Source organism: Hesperophylax consimilis, chromosome 27 (genome assembly GCF_061612785.1).
Source record: "Hesperophylax consimilis isolate HC1 chromosome 27, BYU_Hcon_1.0, whole genome shotgun sequence".
Taxonomy (NCBI): Eukaryota; Metazoa; Arthropoda; class Insecta; order Trichoptera; family Limnephilidae; genus Hesperophylax; species Hesperophylax consimilis.
Genome location: NC_142862.1, coordinates 22,152,461 through 22,177,640, shown reverse-complemented (window position 1 = coordinate 22,177,640; position 25,180 = coordinate 22,152,461). Strand labels below are relative to the sequence as shown.

The following is a 25,180-nucleotide window of genomic DNA, read 5'->3' as shown; positions in this document are numbered from 1 at the left end:
AGGCTGAAACATGTTTGCTTGAAATAAATTATCGTTAGTGTAATTATTTAGTAAGAAGATTAAACAGGTCACTTGCCATCTTAGGAGATACATGCAGCGATGCAGCTGATATTGGGAGTGAAAAGCAGAATACTAATAGCTGTACGAAATGTAACGATGTAAAACAAACATAAAATTGTTGGGCTAACTTTCTGTCTCGATGGGAAGAAAGTTCAGATACCTGGGAAGTTGATGATGAACCATTAATAAATGGGTGACCTACGGCAGAGGTGTAGGTTATCCAATAAAAGGTTCCCGGGGCAGCGGGAACCAACCTCCCAAAACCAAGAACTGGAACCAGAGATGCCCTATCACCCTGTGACAAGCCTACTGACCTTTGTTGAATGGACTTTACTGTAAAGGAATAAGCCCAAACATAAAAGTAGTTATTGATCAAATTTCATAAGTATGTTTTTTTAGGAAATTTTTATGAGCTAATAGAAGCACCATCAATAAAATTATTAAACATAGCCGATGAAAAGATTAAAAAAAAATGATTCTCCTGAATATTTTTGAGTTAGCATAGTTGGATTTCAAACAGTCAATTGTCAAACACATTTTTCTTCATCTTTCCCCTTTCAGTCTACCCCTTCAGAGATCCATAATTGCGTCCACATCAAAATAATTCGCAATATTTATAAACTAATTTAATTCAAATCTCATTTTTAGGCGACAGAAAAATTCAAACCCAAATTATGTAAAACCGTTCTCTACAATCAGTTGCATTTATAGTTTGATAATAATTTTTAGTAAATATCAATTTTTATTTGAATCAATGATTTTCTTCAAATCTCATTTTTAGGCAACAGAAAAATTCAAACCCAAATTATATAAAACCGTTCTCTACAATCAGTTGTATTTAAAGTTTGAAAGAAATTTTTAATGACATGTCAATTTTTATTTGAATCAATGATTTTCTTCAAATCTCATTTTTAGGCGACAGAAAAATTCAAACCCCAATAGAGTAAAACCGTTCTCTACAGTAAGTTACATTACAGTTTGATAACAATTTTTAAGAACATGTCAATTTTTATTTGAATCAATAATGTTCATCAAATATTATTTTTAGGCGACAGAAAAATTCAAACCCAAATTATGTAAAACCATTCTCCACAATCAGTTTTAATTTTGAAAAACCTGCAAATTTATTATGGATTATGGTAATGATGATTATAAAAATTAATTTCTTTCTCGTAATATACATTATTTTGATTAAACACCTACTACAGATGGAAGTTTTTTTTTTTAAGAAAATAAGTAAAAGCAAGTATTATACTAAAATTACTTGATGTATGTACCAAAATTTACAATATCGAAAATTCTATGAAACGCATTGAAACAATGACTGTAAAAGGACACTAAGTCCAAATTAGAAAATTCTAAAATCGTTTTCTCATCACCATGTCAATTGCGTCTCGTAATAAAATGGCACAATACAAAAATAATAATTTTTACAGAATAGAAAAAATTATTTGCAAAAAAAGATGTAATTTTACATCATGAAAACATAGAAAATGAGCACTTTTAAATGTGTTATCACTTATCACTTCAGATAACTTCACTTCTGAGTCAAATAACAACTGTCAGTCTTCTGTGACTAGGTTCTTACAACCTTCTTTTTCACATTTGTCAAAGAAACTTCTTTTAACCTGTCAACTGTGGATGGGACACCGGTGTCCAACATTTTTTTTATTCCTTATGTACAAAGGAACTGTATGAAGAATAAGTATAGAATTGCTTGCGCTAAATATTGCCTTAGAAAATAGTTTTTACTTGATGTGTACAGTTCTTCTGACGGTTTGGAATAAATTATCTATGATTTTTCGGCGTGTCATTTTTTCTCAAGGTCATGGATGTCACCACAATCGACAAACTGGTTAAACTGATTTATTTACATTTTGAAAAATGTATGATTTTTTTTTTTAATTCTATGAAAAGAGCAGGATTTAAGCCACTGAATATTGGTAAATGATGAAAACATAATAATAATTAGTGAAAATAGTATTAGCTTAAAGTATTGGTTTTTGAATAACAATATTTTATATCACTTAATAACTAAATCTTTAAATTTATAATGTGAAGTGAATTCTGCAAAACATGATAAAATATTGGTATTTTGCATTGAAACGTCATCACCATTATATAAACCAAATTGAACAAGTAAATATATTTGAAAATGACTTTACGCACATCTGCAAAAAGTTACCCACTGATTAACTAAAAATAGGTGCTTTGTAGTTCATAAATTTGCTGAATATTTGAAACAATTTTCTCAAAATTTATTATACCAAGAAAGTTATATATCGAAAGCTTTTTATTAATAAAAATGTGATTTTTAAAGTAATATTTACAATAAAGGAGATATTTATGAAACAGAAATAGTTCAATCGCCCTTTTGTAAAATTAGTTTTTTTTTTTTTTTTACTTATTCAGTTTTGGCTGTATGGCGAAGATATGTGTGGCACAGTGAAAAATTCTTAAAATGTCATTTAAACAATTAAATGCAAAAATAAATAGGAAAATATAAACATAAATACGAATATATCAAAAATGTGATCTCAATCAAAATCGATTACAATTACTTTACTTATTAAGGCGATGCACTACGTCGTGTAATATTTTAAATTTAGCCGCTATCAATAACAACCCTTACGTAGATGGCGATAAGGTTTAAATTCCCGCTTAACACCATCCGCCTGTTTTGATTTATGCAAGAAAAAAGCATGGGCAAAAAGTGCCTTTTATTTTATTTTGTGGATGTTCAGGCACAAATATTTAAATGTTTTTTGATCATTTTATAAATAACTTAATTTTCCACATTATACAATAAAACCATAACCGAAAATGGGTTCGTAAGTAGGAGATTTTGAACTTTAAAGCAGTTTTTATAGGCCTATAAATAATTTTTTTCTGGGCTTATAAAAAGACTTATCTAAAAATTACTCAATTATTTTAAAGACCAAGATGTATTCTACTCGCAGTATTTAATTAAAGCATCTGAAACATTTCTAGGCGACCAAATTTTCAACCCAAAAACACATGATTTTAAATTACTACGTAATGCATCGCCTTAAAAGTTGACAGTGTGACAAAACTTTGTCGGAAAATGCGGCCTTTGTTTTTAAGCTCTGTTAATAATATAATATAATGTTTATAGTGAATTAAAAAATGGAGAAACACTGAAATAAGACAGTTTTATTCAATCTAATATTTAGAACCATTGACCAATGTGTAAAAGTTCACAAAAGATTGTACAAGCAAGGAAAAAAGTTAATTTTAATTTTTTTTTTACAAAAATTTTTAGTCAACAAACCTATAATATGAATAATTAAATAAAAAAATAAGAATTTTTCACTTGAGACAGTATCATCAACATGTTAAGATTGGCTCAACTCTAAGATGACAGGGGTTGACGCTAGAAATGCCTATGTCAGTTTTTGGTAATTCGACATAGGTTTTGTACACCACGAAAACGACAAACAATCTTCATTCGCTCATCAAGCTATATACAAATTTGACATAGGCGCTTCTATCATTAAGCCCCAAATATAAGTAGGCTAATCAAATTGTAAAAAAAAACACTCACGATAAAAATATCTATGGCTTAGAGTTAAAATATTGTATCTCCGTCAATATAAACCTTTGTACATTAGATTTTGTGATAAAAAATAAGTTTTCAGTTCCATATTGTAGATCTGTATCTGATGTTAATACAATGTTGAGGGAATTCACTTTCATTCACCGTAAAGTTAATTATTTTGTATATCATCTGTTGTCATAAAAACATTGCCTGAAGGATTTACAATATCTTTGGAATGGTATGTTTAAGAGATGCAATATTTGAACCCATAAAAATATATCTTTAGTATATTTCAGTAGTTAACTCATTTTCGACCAAAATTGGAGATACAATATTTTAACTCTAAGCCATTGAATGTAGGTATTTAATCTATCAACTATCCTAAGAGGAAATAAACAGGAAGGCAGAAGACTTGATAGTCGTACAAGGCTACATAAACAAGGCTTTAATCTGCAAGTGACAGTCTAAATCACCAATGAAAAACGTACAAAATTTTTACAGCAAAAAAAAAATTACAAGAAATCAACAAAACCGTTAAAGAGAAAGCTGAAATTTGAAAACTTTTTTTTTTCGAATATCTAATTGAAATTATATTGATGTTTTTTTTTCCTTCTTTTATTTGACAAATTTAATATGGATGTTTCAAAGCTCCATAGCTCACGATGGAAATGATTTTGCAAGATGAAACAGGTGACCAAAATGTTCCAAACAGAAAACTGTGCAAATTTCATGATATAAGCGCTCAACCTCTCTGAAAATAGGTTATATATTATAAAAACAAATACAATTTTATGTATCCTATTTAAAATTATTTCTACAGGAAAAATAACACAACAAAAAAAGAAGAAAGTCAGGTTTCAGTTATTGGAGTTGATTTTTTGTAATTTTACACTTAAAAAATGTCTGCATTTTATCATTGACAATCCGACTCCACCTACATAGGTTATCTACCGTTTAAATTCAGAAAAACAAGATAATTATTGCTAAGCGGAGACCACTACTGGTGTTGGTGAAACCAAAACGACGGCCCTCTGCGTGGTGACAAACAATGTCATTGGCGCGAGTTGTCAATTCTGGTCGCCGAACTTGTCCATCTTCTGTCCCCCTTTTCTGCGCGTCTGGTCAAGTTGATCGAGGAATATGCGTCTGAAATCTCCGCTGCCCGGGTTCGACGATTCATAACCTAAAAACACAGGCGCATTCAAAGTTGAAGCAGAAGTATTTAAATGTTTAACAATATATAATAACTAGCAGATAAAAACTTAATGCTCTTTGAAACCATCAACGGTTCTTTTAGAAAATAACAGAGGGTGCCACTTCAGTTTACAACAATCTTCAACTGTACACTCATTAAGATAATATTACTAGATATTATCAGATGATGATAGTATGACCAAAATTATGAAATTGTACCAGATAATGAATTAACTTCAATCTTCAATTGTTTAAAAATGTCGTCAAAAACAGGTTCGCATGTTTCGAGAAACTCTGCATCCGCCAATTGGCGTGTGCATCAATATAACTTTCAATACTCGGTATAAATCCGGCAATCGTTGCGACGTGTTCTTTTAATGCTAGCCCTGTGCTTGAGTGAATCAATAATAGTTTTTGACTACCTTATCTAGTTGTAAAGTGATAACAAGTTAAATATGGGTGACAGAGATGTCCAAGTATACATATTGGAGTTTTCAAAACCTTCACCGTCCAAGGCTGAAAGTGAACCTGTTAAAATCGATGATAGGTGCCATGTTGAGATTTTGAAATTTGAATGGTTCCCATTAACCACTCAGAACATTAGAACGTCAAAAGACGTAAATATGATAATAGCGGTCAAGACATTAGAACGTCTTTTCACGTTAACGCGCGAGATTTTACAAAAATCGATTTATTTCCATCACTAGTATACGGATTGCCATGATTTTAAAAACAGAGTATCGATAATGAATAACGCTACGCGTCTGTATTCAAGAATATCTATGAAACGTAGAAGTGCATTATCTAAGCCGATTGAATCTGTCATCTTGTTCGTTCATAATTTATTGCGTTTCTAAATAATTTATTAAAAATATTTTAGTTTGGACGGTTAATATTTTGAGGTGACCAATAGTTTTTAATTATATTTCTTCAATATATAAAGTGTTATTTCTTTATGATACTCAGAAAAAAGTACATTTTTCACGGCTTTGAAATAATGCTAAGCGATTCTTACATATTTTTGACGTTTTCATAAAATGTATATTTAGAAACGCAAATATTTACGTATTACAACACAATGCGATAGTGGATTTCATAATCTTTCCAAAACATTTTTTAGAATGAGGCTACGTTTCCCAAAACGTGAGTTATGAAGCTTTTAGCAAAACTCGTAAATAACACAAAAATTATCACGTTTTGACAGTTCTCAAAGGAACACATAGTAAAAAAATGTCTTTGTCTGAGAGGTTAAACATCGATTCTCGGTCTGTTTCAGCTGATGCTGATGGAAGATGTTCTGGGCAAATGGCGTCCATTCAGCACCGGTGAACAGCTGGAAACATGCCAAACGTGCGCCCAACGTTTGTACACGGTTGACATTTCTCACATGAGAACGGTTCGCTTTTACGACTCGTTCTTGTGTTCAACAGCTCTGCTGTGAAAAAATTTGCCACCCGCTGAGTTTCACCCCTTCTTCAACATGGGTCTTTCTAAACCCAGATTCACACCTACATTTCTCAACCCAGCATCCTCAAAGATCCACCCCAGCCCCAAAGATTCAGCTAAATGTTCTAACATTCAAAACAAAGTTCAACATTTCTAACAGAAGTCATCACACACAAATTACAAATACACATTTAGTAAATTTTACATTTAACAAGACATTTGACATCTCCATGCATACCAACTAATAAAAGAAACTAAATTTCATGCAGAATAAATAAAATATTCGGTAAATTTGAAAAGAAATACGAACAAAAAATATTAAAAAGAAAATTACTTACCAGAACAAAACTGAGGAACACAAAATAAATACAAAAATATAAATTACCACAGTTTTTTCGATACACAAAATAACGTATTTTTGCAGCAAAATTGGTCACAGAGATGTGATATTTTATGAAGGCGGAAAAGGGCTTTAATTTTGTTATCCTAAAAACCTTTTTTGTTAATGTTATTGGCTTGAAATTAAAAGGCATTTGATTATATTTTAGAATAATATTATGACGAAAGTCTTCATAAAGCATCTCTGTGAAAAAAAGGTAACAAAACTGAGTCGTGAAGTTTGAAGGGAGCTGCTTGAAAACTAATACTTTTTTATGTAATACTGCACAAGAGTTCAAACTGACAGTGGGACTATGGCATCCCACAATGTTGTGAGGATGAAATATATAATCGGGGGAGTGACTAGTGAAAGGGATGGCTGTTTAATCAGATCTGATCTAGGTGGAGAAATCTACAAGAATCTATTTTTTTTATCCATTTAAGAGTGAAACCAGCCAGAGCCAGTGGAAGTATTTTAATTGCATAATTAAAATTTTCAATGCTGGCCCTTTCAACACAATCTATCCCACTAAACGGCTCGTTTTGATAGGATGTTTGTTTTTAGTGAATAATCATGGGTTACATGTGATCTATTAGTTTACGGGGATAGAAGACAATAGATCACGTATGTGACAGCCGCGTACCATCTGTACTGTGAAGAACTAAGAGAAATAAATCACAACCAGCTCGGGAATTGTAGTGAGGCGGGTTAAGGAACGGATTTAACAAGGAATTCTTGAACTTGCTACCATCAATAAAATAACCCTGATCTGGGTACCAGGACATAAACGAATTGAGGACAATGAGCGGGCTGATGGACTAGCAAGGAAAGGGGTGATCCAAGCCGGCCGTAGGAGTAGCAGCTTGCCACACTAAAATACACGTTGAAAGGTGGGTCAAATCCCGGCACTGAGAGGAATGGGAAAGGGCACCCGGAATGAGGTAATCCAAAGTACTCATAAATGAACCAGACCCAAGGCGAACCAGACAACTAATCAATATGGACAGAAACTCACTGAGGGAACTGGTAGGACTACTAACGGGACACTGCCATCTCAGGAGACACATGCAGTTGTTGGGAGTGGAAAACACCAACAGATGTAGGAAATGTGAAGAGGATGAAGAGACTCCAATTCACCTTTGGTGCCAATATCCCGCTCTGTTGGGAACAAGGTTCAGATATCTGGGAAAACACATTGTAGAACCAGAAGACATAGCCACATATCCAATGACAACCCTGGTGAACTTCATTAAAGGGACCGGATTACTGTTAAAGAATGAGGTAAAATGGGAGATAGCTCAATGGACCTATGGCCTAAGTGCTCACGGGAACTACGTGTAAACCGTCTACGCTCTATAAATAAATAAATTAAATAACAAGGAATGATAGACGGATGCCGGTAGCTTGTTCCACACGCATGAAGTGGGAGAAATAACCCATTCTCGTACAGCCGTAATCAACTGTGAACGGATGTTCTTGAATGTGCGTACAACAAATGTTGGTTTGTACTTCTTTAGTTTGAATGCAATCGACTGTTGACATCTGTCTCGCGACTGCGAATAAAACAAATTGCGTAATAAGACTACATCATAATTTCCAACGCAGCTCTCTTCAGATGTGGAAAGTGGCAGCGGCAATTGTACCTACGCAAGTGCGACTGCCAGATCTATAAAATATATAAAGGTAGTTAGTGTAACGACTCACGTAATAGTGTGTTGTTAATGATTTCTGTTAGTTTTAACCGCGTGCTGGCCCAGCATGCTGTTGTAGTGGGGCTCTGCATAGAAAGGGGGCTTCCCAAATACACACTGACCTGCCGACACAACACAAGTCAATACAATTACCTTTCCACTCGCTACCAAATTATTCAAATGTTCAATTATGACGTAGCAGCATTGATTCGGAATAGAATAATTCACCAAAAATGAGAGAAAATTGTTATTTACAATAAGAGTTTAGCTCTACAATAAGATTTTAATTATTCATACAAAATTGCTTTACAATTTGTTATCGATTTTTTTATTAACACACTTCAAGTGGGTGAAAACAAGGGTACCAAGGGTTCAAGAAAATGGATTTTGTTTTAAACAGCAATATCTTTGAAAATAATAAATATATTTTAATGCAATTTTTAGACAGCCTCACCACACCTTATAAAATTATTGCCTGAAATTAAAGCCTACTTTTGTAATACGACTCCGTAAACTGAAATTAAAATCAGTTTTGGGTCAGTGATGTTTTACGCATAAAAAATGTATGTATTTTATTACATTACAAAAAAAAAAATTTATTTTCGCACAAATCATTAAAAAACTAAATCAAAAACTTCCGCATTCCGGAGGGCGATAAGTGTAAGAATGTATTACCCGTTCTAAAGGTTTAATATAGTTTCCTTTTGATAAAATATTTGACAAGAAGTAGAAGATGGGGAAGACTTGGTTCGCATGTTTAAAATACATATAGGTACATATAGTTGGAACCTTTACAAAAAAATTGATATTAAATTATCGGACAGCAATGCCTTTCCGGCTATTCAAGTAAGACCGGTGTAAAAGGTAGTACGATCTTTCCCACCGGAAGTGTGTTAATATTTACGTACCGACAATTTGCACTCCAAGTTTTAGACTGCGACGTGTCAATAAACGACACTCTGAGATTACTGCATCCAAAGTTTCAAATCTTAGAATGAAATCGAACGCTTAGTAAACCACTATCTTCACATTTAGTATACATATTTAGTTTAGACATGTCATAGTTTTTGACCAGGTAGTCAATAAATTGAATAATTCTACAATATTATAGGTCAGCACTCAAAATACGAGAAATAATATAAATTATTTATCTGTAAATTCTATATGGATGTGAAAGTTGTGAAAATGTATTAAGTTTCCTGTGAAAAACTTTCCTTAAACTGTAAACTTTTAAGATCTATGTATACGAAGTACATACTGGAATTTTAGGTTCGTTAGAAAAAGTGTTGGTGGACATTTTCGTATGTATTTCATAGAAATGAAAATATTACAGATTGAGGATGTTTGTTACTCGAAACTTTAGAGATTTTTTTTACTTACTCTAATTGTACTAAATATGAACACAGTAAAACTGTTGGAATTAATTCAAAGGAAATTAATTATGACTTACATAGATAAATTATTTCGTAAGCCGTCATACATGCATGAAATGAAAAAAGTAGAATCTACAGTGTTATTAGCGCAAACGATTCCAATTTTATCCTTTATACAGTTTTCATAGCATAAAGGTTAAAATTAGATCGCGAAAAATTCCAGCACGGATGAAATGGAGCGCTTACCGGCGAGCGATCGCCGAGTTCGGTCGTAATAGATGTCGCTCACCGGAGAGCGAAAATAATTCAACTGCTTAAGGTAGCGAGGTGTGTATTTCATTTCAGTGATTTCTTTGTGGTGAACAGAAGATAGTACATAATATATTATTCTTTCTTCATCAATGCTACTTAAGTACCTTATTTTTAATATTACAAAAGACTTCAAACAAAATTCAAGCATATTCATTTTGAAGTCCATTTTCAACCTAGTTTCAGAAAGCACACATCATAATAATTTTATTAAAAAACGTTGTGATATATGTACAACAACAAAATTATTTATAGACTAAAATTAAAACTGCATTCATTTTTGATTCCTCAGTGCAATTAAAAATAACAGCATTGTAAGTAAAAATAATATGTAAAATTTAAAAAATGCACATATGCTTATAATTTTTTCAATAATATAAAATACATTTATTTACATATGGGAATCAAAAATCTTATATATTAAAATGCACACTACAGTCTTAGTAACCCAAATTTTTCAATAAAGGAAAAGACGTGCCGAAATCTATGGGTGCCTTTATAGTTTACCGGCAAGAATATAAGGATACCATAGACATTCAGATTAATCTATGGGTGCCTTTATAGTTTACCGGCAAGAATATAAGGATACCATAGACAATCAGATTAATCTATGGGTGCCTATATAGTTTACCGGAAAGAATATAAGGATACCATAGACATTCAGATTAATCTATGGGTGCCTATGTAGTTTACCGGCAAGAATATAGGGATACCATAGACATTCAGATTAATCTATGGGTGCCTATAAAGTTTACCGGCAAGAATATAAGGATACCATAGACATTCAGATTAAACTATGGGTGCCTATGTAGTTTACCGGCAAGAATATAAGAATACCATAGACATTCAGATTAATCTATGGGTGCCTATGTAGTTTACCGGCAAGAATATAAGGATACCATAGACATTCAGATTAATCTATGGGTGCCTATATAGTTTACCGGCAAGAATATAAGGATACCATAGACATTCAGATTAAACTATGGGTGCCTATGTAGTTTACCGGCAAGAATAAAGGATACAATAGACATTCAGATTAATCTATGGGTGCCTATGTAGTTTACCGGCAAGAATATAAGGATACCATAGACATTCAGATTAAACTATGGGTGCCTATGTAGTTTACCGGCAAGAATATAAGGATACCATAGACATTCAGATTAAACTATGGGTGCCTATGTAGTTTACCGGCAAGAATATAAGGATACCATAGACATTCAGATTAATAGACGAGTAAATCAGAGAAAGGGGAACAAAACCAGCGTGACCATCCCGCTTTTGGTGATTTGTCAATAAATGAATCAGTAATATTCGGTCCTCAAAAAATAAAACCCATTTACGAATTACTAGTCCTTTTTACAAAGGCGTGCAAATTACTGCCTGCGTAAAAAACTTAACTACATATCCCAAATCGGGTAAACAAAAGTTCGGCCTTGTTTCCAAAATTAATTATTTTGTTACACCATTTAGTTAGACACTTTTACAAATGTGTTATAATTTACCCACTCACTTAATTTTAGCATCGCTATGCCAGGCGATTAGTTTAAGAATGAACATTCAGGTCCTGCGCAGAAATGTCACACAATGGACAGCCCTGCAAACCTTTGCCTGACTTTAGCGAACTTTACTTTTCTGAGCAGAGTCTGTTTATTTATGTCAATGTACGTCTGATGTAATTGTTTATTCAAAGCTTTCTCGAACCCTACTGGTGCCAAAAATATTGTCACGTGGCTTGCCTCCAGCTGGTCGAAATGATACCCGGATTCCATGTTGGGCAAGTCTATTAATTTGGATGTCTATGATGAATACGCAGTTTGGAAATAATTATAGCTCGTGACGTAAATTACATTAAATACTTAGTTGCATCGACCTAGAAATCGCCGACTAAAAAAACTGCGCAAATTCTACCATAGCTCACCGTCGCTTCAAAAATTGTTTCAGAACTGTTGTGAGTTACGTTGAGTCATTTAATTTTAGTAAAACTATCATAGTGATTTGTTTTTGGGGTATAATGCCGTGTTGCGCTACCCCTTCTTTAGCCAACGATTCGGATGTGACAAGGTTTATGTAGGTCAGACAGAACGGACAATCTCCAACAGGATATCTGAACACTTCAGAGCATGTAAACTCGGCCACCCTGACAAATCGGCAAATGCCGAGCATTTAATTGAAGCCGGCCATTACTTTGCATTTGTTCCTGAAGTCCTGAGACCCAAAACATATAGAGCACGACTAATTACATAGGCACACACTTCACCACAACCTTAGATTACACATCTGCCCTGATGATGGACACACCGGAATGCTGTTCGAAACGTTGGCTAAACGTTTAGCGCAACACGGCATAATACCCCAAAAACAAATCACTATAATACTTTTGGCCGTGAAAATCTCAAATCATACGCAGTAAAACTATCGTTTATAATTATGTATTAATTTTATGGTTAAACATATGGCTCTTTTCTAATATCTGTAAGTTTTTCTACTATCTGGGATTTTTCCCACCCAACACCAGTTGAAAAGGACGACACTGTAATTAATTCATTAGGAAGAAAGGAAATAATTTTTTTATAAAATTTGTTAAAAATATGGATTATTAAGACTGTATTGCAGCATTAATATGTAGTAATAATAATTGCACTGTCCTCCAAATAAGTGATGGCTTCGATAAATTTTTATTTTTAAATAGCTGAGAATTTTTTAGAACAAGTATAATTTTGTTTTTACAATGTAACTAAAATAATTTAACATTATTTTAAAATCAATTGTCAAAACATACTAAATATACCTTTTTATAAGCGAACTATGCACCAGGTTATCTAGCACGGTCAATCGATAATGTCGGTAACTTGTCATAGTTCTCAAACAAGACTGCTGTTCGCCTACAAACAAATAACTGTTATTTGTAGGTTAGCGATGTACAGTCATGCTCGGAATCGATATCAAGTAGTTGACATCATCGATAAATCCTTTATCGATCGACCGTGCTACCTGTAATCTCATTGTTCACAATTTTACTCTGCAAGTTTTCATTTATGTTAAAGATCTACGTTGATCGAAAACCTACATTCGCAATTTGTTGGACCTTTTTAATTTAATAATTTACTTGCATAATTAAATTTCCTATTCTCCGAATAAACACTGCAGAAGCCAATACTTATTTGGCGGTCAGTAAAAACATTACGGACATCTCCAATAATAAATAACTTAAGACAAATAATAAACATAAAAACACCCAAAAACTATGTCAATAATATGCTATTCTGTATTTGTAACAAATTAAATAATTTTTTAACTAATTTAGTTTTTATTTCAATGGTTTAGCAGGTATATTGTGAGCAGTGTTAATTTATTTATGGAGCTGCCTGTACAGACCTAATTTGGTGCTCAACAGACCTACTATAGTACTGAGAGATGTGTATGTACCAAATACTAAAAGTACAGTCCTAAGCAATAATAACTGAAGGTATAATATTATTCTCAAGTTATTATCGGGCTTCGCCGAAGTTATAAAACATTGTAAAAATTTGCAAAAAAAATATTGTCTCATATTCTTTGTTAGTGCAGAGGATATATCAAAGCTTCGCAGCTTAAAATGAAAATGATTTGAAAATAGGTACATTGAACTAAAAATTATAAAAATAAATGTGTGTAAATTTCATAATGCCAGAGATCACAGTTTGCGAGTATTAAGTGTGATATTAAGTTAAAACTTTAAGATAAGTTATTTGTTCATTAAAAAAATTGTAATTGTATCTCAATACCTTCAATAATTATTTAATTAATATTAATTCCAAACCACAGTAGTATAGCTACAAGTAATTATCAACTATATTAATTAGATAAGGTATTAATGAGAGTTCAAACCTTGCCCCATGGAGAGGGGATCTTTCGGCAGAGAAAGGTGCTCCGTGGTGCTTGTCTGGAAATAGTTGGTCATCCCTGAAAACAAAAAAATACAAATAAAATTTTGGCAGTATTATGATGCGAATTGCTTTCGGATGAAAGGAGAGTAAGGTGCTCCCACAGCCGTTGTGCCCACATGATGCATACGTGTGTCGCGATGTGTGAATGCGGTGCGATGTGAAAATGATAAGATCTACACGGCAACGCCTGAGTCCTGAGACTTCTAATTGCTCCTGGAAATTGCAATCTAGGGCTGCAAAATTTTGTCTTTGATAATGAAATAATGGAGGGACATATGCAATAATGGGTTAAAATACCGTATATTGGTGATATATCCATAAAAATATCTAGGATAACCAATAAAGACAATTGTAAAACAGCATTCTATAATGTAAATTCATTAGGTAAAATCCTAATAAATAATAAAGATAAAAGGGATAAAATGGAAAACTCAGGAGTTTACCAAATCAACTGTGCCAATTGCCCGTCTTACTATATAGGCCAAACAGGTAGATCATTCAAAACCCGCATAAAAGAACATTTTTCAAGCTGGGTAAACGACAAAGGCGAAATGTCGAATGTTGCGGCACACTTACTTGAGAATAAACACTCGTTTGACAAGGATAGAGATGTAAAATTTTTACATACCTGCGACAAAGGTCATAAATTAGATAGGCTAGAGTCATTAGAGATAACCCGCCTAACTAAAAAAAATAAACTCCAACAATGTTATGAACACAAAATTAGAATCAGTTGCTAAATCTCCGCTGCTATATCCATTATAATCAGTATGTCACCTATCCTAAATATGTATTTGAATTATATAAAATCCATTAAAATATTTTTACCTGACCACACAATAGATTACCGATAACCTTATGTTGGGTAAATCCTTAAATTGATAGTCCTAATAGGCATAATTATCATAGTTCTACAGATAAATTCATTTGATTTTAATAACAATACTTATTTGGGAAATATCATATTTCACGAAAAACCCCTCATAATTCAAACCAACCTACTATGTTAACCCCTCCCCTCAATGTAATTTGCCTATGTATACAGGATGTATCGGCACGTACCCGACAAACTTTAACCAGCTATTCCTTAGCACATTTGGAGTAAAAAATGTTATGGGCACTTTGCTGTCCGGTAACATTTTTTTTTAATAAAAAAATTACTATTCATATTTTCACCACATATCACCAATGTTTTATCCTTTGTCAAAGTTTGAAAACCCGTCTGGCAATATTTTGTTCGAGTTTCGTTGAATAATGTACGTACATACCTACGTTGGCGCGCTTTTACAATCACAACGAAATGGCACGGCACTATTCGTCTCATTTTTAACTATTATTATTTAGTGTGTACGAAAGAGCGAGGACACTTTTTGACACACTTGCTAATAACAGCTGTTGAACACGAGAAACAATGCAAATGACAGTGACGGAGTGTGGATTTGTTATTTATTTTTCGTTTTTAATGGAAAAAAAATGTTACCGGACAGCAAAGCGCCCATAACATTTTTTACTCCAGATGTTCTGAGGAATAGCTGGTTAAAGTTTGTCGGGTACTTGCCGATACACCCTGTATAAACCCTAGTTTAAGACAAAAATTGTACCAGTCTGGAGATGGCCCTAACAGGCTGAAACCGGTCACGGTCAAATAAAAACAAGTGGAAAAAAGTTTAAAATTGTTTTCTTTATATATATTTATAATGGAATTCCACCACGACAGTTTCAAATATAAAATATTAAAAAGATGAGAAAGATGATTTGTGGGGGATAAAGGTATACAATAAAGTAAGAATAAATCTGTGGTGTCACAACAGGCCTGCAGACCTACATGTTCAGTGATAGAAGGAAAACATGGATATAACGTACCAGTGGAGTCACTCATTGGCTGCGGGAAGTAGTTGGCGTACCCGGGGCACGGGTCCAGCAGGGACTTGCGGAAGCCGATACCCTCCTGACACAGGTCCGTTTGAATGGTGGCATCCTGGGTCTGCACCTTACGCTTGGGCGGGTATTCTTCCTTCACCTGCCAATTAGACTACATATATTAAAATAAACAAACTGCCTTAGAATCCAACCAATATCTGTTTCGATAATTGTCATTGCAGCACAAGTGAAATAAAATTGAAACCCACTGAAAAAACACGTTTATAAGCAGCAGAAATGTGTGAATGTTTATCATATCACAAATTTCCTATACAAATAGGTAAAACTAGTAGACCCCGTAATGCCGCTATTGCTAATATCTTTCTCGGGAGTCTCTGACTTCTTCCACCATTCACTACTGTATACCACAATGGTACTGTTAAAAAACTACATTACATCATTACAGAGATATTGGGTTAAAGGGTCAATCCGCACCAAATCATCCAGAAAATTTTGGATTTGTCACCCACCATCTCAGATTTTGATGAAACTTTAAATTTTTAATCCTTCCATATAGATAAGAAAATATACCAAATTTTACCTTCCTACCTCAACTCGTTTTTTTTTTATGGGCAGTTGAAGTTTGGGCAAAATAAGCGTTTTTACATATTCCGAGCACTCCGGAAGAGCTTGTACCTTCAATGAAAAAAAATTGTATCTTTGTCATTTATAGTGCAAATGCAATGAAAATTTTCAATATTATCAAGAAAACTATGCTGATTGCAGAAAAAAATAAATAAACCCTTTACATTTATCTACTTGACTTTAAAAAATTACCAAAAGTAATTTTTTAAGTAATTTTTGGGACGGAAAAGGTACTTTACAAAAAAGCAATATCTCGGGAAGGTACAGTGTTAATGAAGTAATTTTTTTTTTTATTCATATCTACAAATAGCATAAACTAGCACTACCACGAAAACACTATAAAAAGAATTGTACGCATTTTTTGTATTGGTTTAATTCTTAGTTGTAGTTTTATACAGTAGATGACAGTAAAAAATATATTGACCATTTTTTTGTATGGTATCATAGGCTAGATTTTAGTTATATATCTATAGTATTAGAAGTGCTGCTCATGCGCACTAATCATGAATGATCCGAATGATCCCCAGGAACGAAATATGGCGGTCGTATTTTTATGTCAAAAATTTGTAAGGTGAAAATAAGTGTTTGCCGTGCCTGAAAACTATTCCAATGAACTGAAAACAGTCGTGTATATGTGTCTGTCAAGTGTCAATCGAAAGCTTTAACTCCACCGCGTTCTAGTGCCCGTGAATTAATTTGTTTTAAAATGTGAAATATTTGTTTTCATCGCAAGGTGAGAGATGTTTCTTTTTAATTTCGGACAAATTTACGTGTTTAATGGGCGGAAATCCACAATTCAAGCCAGTTTCCCAAATTTAAATGTCTAACGAGCAAGAGATTTCCCTTTTTATGTTTGTTAAACGTCTAAATATGTATTTGTCGACATTTTTTTATTTCAACTGTCAGGTTTACCCGTCCGATATGGTATGCGTAAATATTTCTATGTCGTCTATTTGCTTTCGTTGTGTTTCTTAACGATTTCCCGTGATTCAGGACCTAAATTAGTCTGTCTTCAGCCAATTAGTAAGTGGTAGCTAGATTTACAACACATTTCACTATACACGCGTGTTTATTGGTATTTTTTATAAATAGTTTGACATCATGCGTTGGTCCGTGCTGTCATTTTCTGGCAAGTTCTTATAATAATATCAAAACGTTGATTACGTTTAGTTATCTAGTATATTCTGGGCTTGTGGATTAATTAACATGTCTAGTCACTTGATAATAATGAGTATAAGTAGGTACTCAAACATATTATTTTTGTAATATCATTCACACACTTGAACACTATAAATCATATTATTACCTTGATGGATGAAAATTGCAGACAGATAAAATTTATTTATTTATAAAACCCCTTTGACCTTGTGTAAATTCATTTTAAATAGATTTATCTGTATTATAAACATTACTCAAATTTAACATATTATTAGCTGCTTGTCTACCACCACACTTTTGTACAGTTCTGAAAGTATTTTTGTTGTTGTTTACCCGTTAATATAAGAAACAAAATAGGTTATTTTGTTCTTAGTTTGAGTTATTAAGTAATTTGTGCGTTTTTCGATTAAAACAAAACTTTCACAAACATCAATCTATAAAGACATACTAAAAAAAATCTAATCCTAATTAAAAAAATCCCATATTAAAAATTGGTGGCAAATACATCGTTTTATGAGGGAAAATTTGAAATGGATCCTTTACCATCTCTCCCGATGTAAATATTTGTTTCTAGTAATTTTCCAAAGTTACCGTTATGTTAGTAAACAGTAATAAATATATTTAGATGATTTGTACAGCACCGTTTTTGTGAAAAATCAAAATCTGGAGCTCTTTACAAATATTTTTTTCTAATTCTTATTATTAACCATAGACAATCTATTATGACCTAAGGGTTTATCCAAAACTTTCTTGATCACAAGGCCGGAACACTCATTCAAAGCAGCCTCCTAAATTGTAAGGGATTATACAAAAAAAATTTTTTTTCAATTTATTATTATTTATTAAAACATTTCAAAATGTAAAAAAAAAAGTTTTTTGTGATGTTTTCATGAGGCTGATTTGATTCAGTGTCACGGCCTTAAAAGTATTCTTCGGGCTTCCCAACTTCTTCTACAGGGTTTTCCAATAAGAGGTGTTATTTTGAATAGCCCGCTATTTCGGTAGATGTTACTTGTGAAGCTGTCATTTTTTGACATTTGAAAAGTAGAAACTACGCCATTAATAAAAATGGAACGATACACGCTTCAACAACGCATTGAAATTATTAAAATTCACTTGAGTGAATCAAATGCAAATCATCTTGAGTGATGAGGCCCATTTCCACCTCGGTGGCTTCGTCAACAAGCAAAATTGTCGCATCTGGGGCTCGGAAAACCCAAGAGTTATTGTTGAAAACCCCTATATCCTCAACGTGTAACTGTTTGGTGCGGTTTATGGTCCGGCGGAGTCATTGGACCTTACTTTTTCGAAAATGAGGCTGGAGCAACAGTTATGGTGAATGGATTGCGCTATCGAGAGATGATTAATGATTTTTATGGCCGGAATTGGATGGTGTTGATCTGGACAACGTTTACTTTCAACAAGACGGCACTATGTGCCACACAAGCAACGAAACCATTGATCTTTTACGATTGAATATCAAAATAACACCTCTTATTGGAAAACCCTATACTATTCAAACCACTTGCTAAACATTCCTGGCACTAATAAGAGCAAACAAAGTCTACTAACAGAACTACTTTTCGAGTTTTGTGTGCGCAAATGAGCGCAGGCTGAATTTTTATATATTATATTACAAGATAAGATGTCCCGCCACCTCATAAAATATATTTGTATTACTACAAAACGTTTTGTATTAATACAAATATTTTGAGATGGTGACATGATGAGGTGGTTAAGTGTTTATGAATTGGCACTACATTACTACATTTCGTGTATGCAAAATTTTTGTATTAAAGCCGTAAAGGCTGTGCAAGATTTTAGCTTTTTCACACCTCATCTCGTTTGAGGTGAGACACTTCCACAACCATTTCAGTACTTGAGTAACTCGTACAAAATCATTCAGAAATCATGTCCTACCCACCACAAACCACTGGTTAGCGAATTTTATGTGTGAGTAACAAAATTCTTATAATCCATTGGTTGGGATCAACAACGGTCAATTACATTTAAGCTTTTCAAAGAAATCCTTTACACCACAATCTATTTCATCATGCGGCAGGTTTTGTTACAATGTAAGTTTGAGTTTGTACGGGGATAATCGCCGATGGATCACATTTGCGTAGATAAGGCAAACAAGGCTTGGTGGCAACTAACTCACCACCCTCAAAACGGGTTGGTTCAAACATGGCTTATGGGATAACTTTTAAAGGTACGATTCTGGGATCGGTAGCAGATTGCAAACCGTACACTTAATACTAAATGTTATAATAACTTTTATTATCTCGTCTTGTATTAAGTCTTCCGCTGCGGTTTGCAGTCTATCGCAGACCTCGGAATTGTACCTTAAAGGTAGAACAAGTCTGGGGCATTGCAAGGGAACAATGTTATGTAAAGGGTTCCACAATCCTTTTTATTACAACGACAACGCACCTTAACATCCTTGACATCTTCTTCATCCTCCAGTTCCTCGTCCTGCTCGTCCTGGCTGTACCACGGAGAGGGGGACTCATTCTTCATGGAGCCCTCCCCGCTGTTGCTGGCTAGGTAACCCTTGGCCAGCGTTGCCAGTGAGGGGTGATCCTCTAGGCCGCTACTGGAATAGACAAATATCACAGTTATCACATGCGTAAAACCAAGAACATAACGACTATGCTACTGATATCTGTATGAAAGAGACAGCATGAGAGAGCGCGGAGAAAGAACTATACAAGCGTGTGAACGGTTGTCCAATGTCTCTTCTTTATCACAGGCTACTTGAAATAATATATTGTATTAATTACAGTCCATTGACTATTATTCCGCCATCCATTGCAATAAGTAAGTCTCGCATAAGTTTTCAGATTTTTTTAAAGGCTAGTTTCCGTTTGACTGCAGTTTCAAAGGCTGATTTCACAAAAAAAATTGACTTTTTGCAAAAGGTTTCATACCTAATTCAAGAAAAAAACATTTTTAAAACAAAGATTGTTCTACAACCTGATGAGGTTTTCTTCAGGGCCTTTATCATCTTTGGGGATGCTGTGCGTAAGGTATTTTTGAGGAGACAGTGGAGTGAGAAGCTCAAATCTAGAATTTCGATTCACAGTCAAGTTTTTTAGCACAGGAATGACTTATAAAAAAATTATAGTATCTGCGGGTTCAGTACAGTACGACCAACATCTAAAGAGATTAATTTTACTTTGTCTACAATGTAACCCCCGTGTCTGAGCATTTCATTTAAGGTAACACCTATAATGTCCGACCCACACAAGCCTAGTATTTCAAGTCAGGAGAGGAAGCAATCGCTAGCAATCTAGCAAACTAGTAACTCTAGCAACATGTAAATAGAACTAGCTTTGTTTTTAACCTAGTAAGCTAGTGAGGAAGCCAGTTCGCTAGGGTCTCAAGCCAGGATAATTTAATAGGATAGGGTTCTATTACTTGAGTTAGTAGCGCCCCCCCGCCAACGAAGTTACTATCCTGGCTTTGTGTTTAACGTTGTGTGGCCAGCGAAGCTAGTAAATGATTGGCTAGTGTAGAAAAGCTAAACACACTTACATCTACGGATGTGTTGTTACTTTAGTCACTGGAATCATACGACGGACACAAGTGGAATACCCGTTCACAGTTGATGTTGGGCTCATGAGAATGGGTTGTTTTTTAGACTCGTTTATGTGTAAGTCAGCTTGTATGTGGAACGAGGTATCGGTATCTGTTTCCTCCTTCATATAATCCAGGCCTCTTAAAGACCCACATTAATAAAACCCTTTCTAAAGCCCCTAACTTAGCACGCCACACAACGCTGCCCAATTGAGTGGTGACATAGTTTCCCTGCCTTTACACTTGTACCAAGCAAGGAGAGTAAGCCAGAATCTTGTCAGGATAGGATGCTGGCAGAGTAGCTTGCTATCCTGGATTGAGATACTAGCTTCGTGTGACTCGGGCAATTACATCAAGAGAAGACTTATTAAAATTGAGTTGAGTTGTCAGGAAGGCTAGTTAAATTGAAGTTTCAGGTGAATTGGTTTAGATAAGTACGGTTAGGTTAGTGTCATCAAAGCATCAGACTTACTGGTTGGGATCCGAGTCTTCGTTCTTATACTTAGGACTCCGCCCCTTGCGGATGACCATCACGGAGCCATCAGCATTTATCTTGGGCAGGTTCTGTGAAGGCACGGCATCCTTGTTTAGGGTTTTCCATTGACCTGCAAACACATACATGTGATAATATTAAGAATACTTAAATCAAATAAAACGCATGTGAATGCAGAATTCTCCGTGTTGATCACAAGACTTTTCTTTTGCATTAGTTTATAGCCTTTTCCTTTTTCCCATAAATTCTGGCGGTCCATTAACAGAATAAGGTGCTACCGCAGCTGATGTGTCCAAAAGATGGTCACATAGTTCTGGACGGACAGCAACATTGGTAGTCAGCACGGCGGCAGAAAAAGTTTGTTAGTGAACAGCATAGACTGAGGAAGAGGTGGATACACTGCGTGGAAAAGGATTGGAGCAGGACTGGAAGGCCTAAGGACTGGAGGCGCATTGTGAGGGACTGGAACCAATTCTGGACATTTGTGGAGATCAAATTACACTCTGGAATCTATATTGCCACGATGATGATAAGTCACAATTTTAATAATTGTGGGTAAATATATATATTTTTTAATTTTTTTTTTTATTGTACAACAGAACATTCATTCCAGTTACAGTACCATTTTACATACAGTACAATTTTAAATCATATCAGCATTTGGGTAAGTGACTCTTCAATAATTGTTTTAGGTCATTTAGAGAACAGTCAAACAATCAACATCCAAATTATTTGCTAGTTCGTTCAACAGCACCACTCCCCTCGTCATGCTATGCTTTGCCAGGACGTCGGTTTTGCCTTTTGGTACTCTGAATAAGTCATGGTATCAACTTCGGCTGTAGTGGTCTGGTACATATAAATCATAGCATCCCAAGAGGAATGGGCTATCAATAAAATTGTTCCATATTTTGAAAGATATAATGGCTAGGCTTGCTTTCCGCCTAGTTTCCAGACTCACAGAATTAGTTTCCTCAAGTAAGTCGATATGGTGCATGAACCTGGGATAGGTTCCATGCGTCCGCATATAGACATACCTGAGGAATTTCTTCTGGATTTGCTCTATCATTTCAATGTACTTCTGGTTGTACGGTGCCCAAACATCGCTCGCATACTCCAGCTTGCTTCTCAGTATGCCATCGATCAATGCTAACATAGCATCTTGGTTATATCCCTAACCACGGCACTTTTAATAGGAACACATTATAGAAATTACACTTAGTTTTAATTTAATTACTACAAGAAACAACCATTTACATTGGTACAGATGGTAAAAGATGCAATATAATTCCATTTTTATTCAAATTTACCGTATAAAACGATCATCATCCTGCATTGCTAGGAATGACACTTGGGAATGTTTTGTTTCAATCTAAATAAGCATAAATTACTTAATTAACCCAAACTAAGAACCTAATAACCTATTTTGTTCATGTAAATAGTTGTTTCTTATAGTAATTGTTAAAACAAAGTGTTATTTCCATAATATGTTGTTTAACTCTTTGCACGCGGCCGTATCAACTGTTGTTACGGCAAAAAGTCCATACTCACACGCGGCTGTATCATATGTTGATACGGAAACTTTGACGGCCGATATTCCAGCGGTCTTTCGACATAAATTTATTTCCCGCTCGCTTGAACATTTGTAGAACTATCACGATGCTGACATCTACAAGAATTTCTCGAAAATAAAATTGTATTTCATTAAAAAACATCGATAATTAAGTGAGCCTCTTTGCGCCTTCGAGTGCTATGGTTTATAATTTTGTCAACGGATGGCGTTAGTCTAATTTTGTTATCATATTAAGTGACATAAAATTTAAGTGTTCAGTTTTCATAACTAAAAATGATAAGTGCTCATGGTGTCCCACTTGTGTCTATCACCTAAGTACACACACGCCGAGTGAATGGCGGGACCACATTCAAAAGATACGGTACGTCTTTGTATGAAATTTTATGTTTTTGTTTTTATAAACATCTAAGAGTGTTGACACACGAGGATTTGTTATCATATTGTGGAGAATAATCTGTTCTGTCTATATAGTCCAATAAATCATGCCAGAATGCTATAATTTGACATTTAATTGCGTGCATAGGTATTTGAAAATATGTAACGCGTACGGGTATAGATAAAACGGAGCAAATTAACGCGTTTAAAAGGTTAAAAGTGAGGATTACCTAATGCGTAACATAAGCAGCGTTGCGCATGTCCTAGCTTTTAAAATGTCATCACATAGACGGTTTTAATATAATAATAAAGGTACAAAAAATATTGAAAACCTAAAAGAAATGAATTTATTTAAATAACATAAAATCAAATCCATAATTAGTTTTTAATCTTACTCCGCTATTATACATATGAATACAATCTCATAAAGTTTTTCCTGTAAACATTATTAGAGAGCATGTGATAAAAGATGAGTCATTACCTTTGTCTCAATATCAATAATATAAAAGAATTTTACTTATATAATTATTCCAATCGCAATTTTTCTCTCAACAGAAAGACATCATTCTCCCTTAACCAAAGCTGATATATATATTGCAAACTTGCAATGCCATTGCGTAGAAATGGTTCCCAAAATCGGCAGGTAGGTACTTGATGAATATTATTCTACCAATGTTGAAAACATTATTAAAATTAGGCTGCGAAGTCCATTAATTCTCAAAATGATTATTAAATTCGTATGATTATCAAAAGTTATCTTGAAAAGTTTGTTGTGGTGGGTAGGTACCTTTATTCTTGCCCATGTGTGTCATCGTGTAATCGTCAGAGGTAAAATGTCGCGAGCAAACTTTAGAGTATTTCGTGTAGGGTTTGTTTCTTTTTAAAATGCGGTTCCATTGCATTCCAAGCGCGTCGTCCCTGGGAAACTGGTGAAATGAAACATCCTTGGCCTTGCCAGCCAAAGATGTGCATTGTGGGACGGTGCAGTAATACGGCATTTTTACACAGAACTGTCCGCACTGAAAACACAGAAATTTGTCTATCCCACGCGACTGAATGGCGTGTTTACATAGTATGTTTGTAATCTCGGTTGTTTTAAACGGAATGCGATGCTTTAATAATGTTTTACAATGTTTCTGACAGCTAGTAAACAAAAACAAAGAATGCGTCCTCGGATGGCGTCGGCACTTTTGACAGTCAAACCATAGAAATTGTGATGTGTAGATGAGGAAGGGGGCTGTAAAAGTTTTCTGTGCTTGACTGTAAAGATAAAATTTATCTGATTCCAATATAACTTTGACCACTACATAACATTGACTGCAAAATAAATAAAAAATCTTTTCAGGAGTTTTCAGTAACCTTTAACTTTTGACGACATTCTTGTAACAGCAAAAAACGTCCAATATCTTTTGAGGTCACAAACTCACAGAAAACTAGAAATGTATTCTAAGCCCGATAGTAAAGGTGCATGATAAATGGATGTAGTTATCTATTTTATAAATTGAAGAATAAGGCACTCCAGTAAAAAAATATTACTTCTTTAAAAATCTACATTCATATAGA

General features: G+C 34.2%; 1 protein-coding gene across 4 annotated transcripts; it reads right to left on the bottom strand.

Annotated features, from left to right (window-relative positions):
* Positions 1 to 1,432: 1,432 nt before the first annotated feature.
* LOC149410766 (uncharacterized) lies at positions 1,433 to 24,806 on the bottom strand. 4 transcript variants are annotated; one of them, XM_089647884.1, is made up of 8 exons: positions 24,405 to 24,806; positions 21,652 to 21,784; positions 20,577 to 20,666; positions 20,034 to 20,196; positions 15,801 to 15,969; positions 13,879 to 13,953; positions 8,343 to 8,451; positions 1,433 to 4,802 (listed from the first exon to the last, which is right to left on the bottom strand). In XM_089647884.1, the coding sequence occupies exons 1-7, from the start codon at positions 24,613 to 24,615 to the stop codon at positions 8,357 to 8,359; spliced, it is 936 nt and encodes a 311-aa protein (XP_089504010.1). In that variant the 5' UTR covers positions 24,616 to 24,806; the 3' UTR covers positions 1,433 to 4,802; positions 8,343 to 8,356. The 4 variants fall into 4 exon arrangements, with proteins under 4 accessions (XP_089504010.1, XP_089504008.1, XP_089504009.1 ...); XM_089647882.1 differs by lacking the exon at positions 8,343 to 8,451; XM_089647883.1 differs by lacking the exon at positions 8,343 to 8,451 and having other exon boundaries at positions 15,801 to 15,957.
* Between the last annotated feature and the right edge of the window lie 374 nt (positions 24,807 to 25,180).

Coding starts and splice junctions, on each gene's coding strand:
- LOC149410766 (XM_089647882.1), bottom strand. CDS start 24,615: ATGCCGTATTACTGCACCGTCCCACAATGCACATCTTTGGCTGGCAAG. Junction 20,197..20,576: donor CCTGAAGAAAACCTCATCAG/GTTGTAGAACAA, acceptor TGTCTATTCCAG/TAGCGGCCTAGAGGATCACC. Junction 4,803..13,878: donor TCCCCTCTCCATGGGGCAAG/GTTTGAACTCTC, acceptor CTGTGTTTTTAG/GTTATGAATCGTCGAACCCG.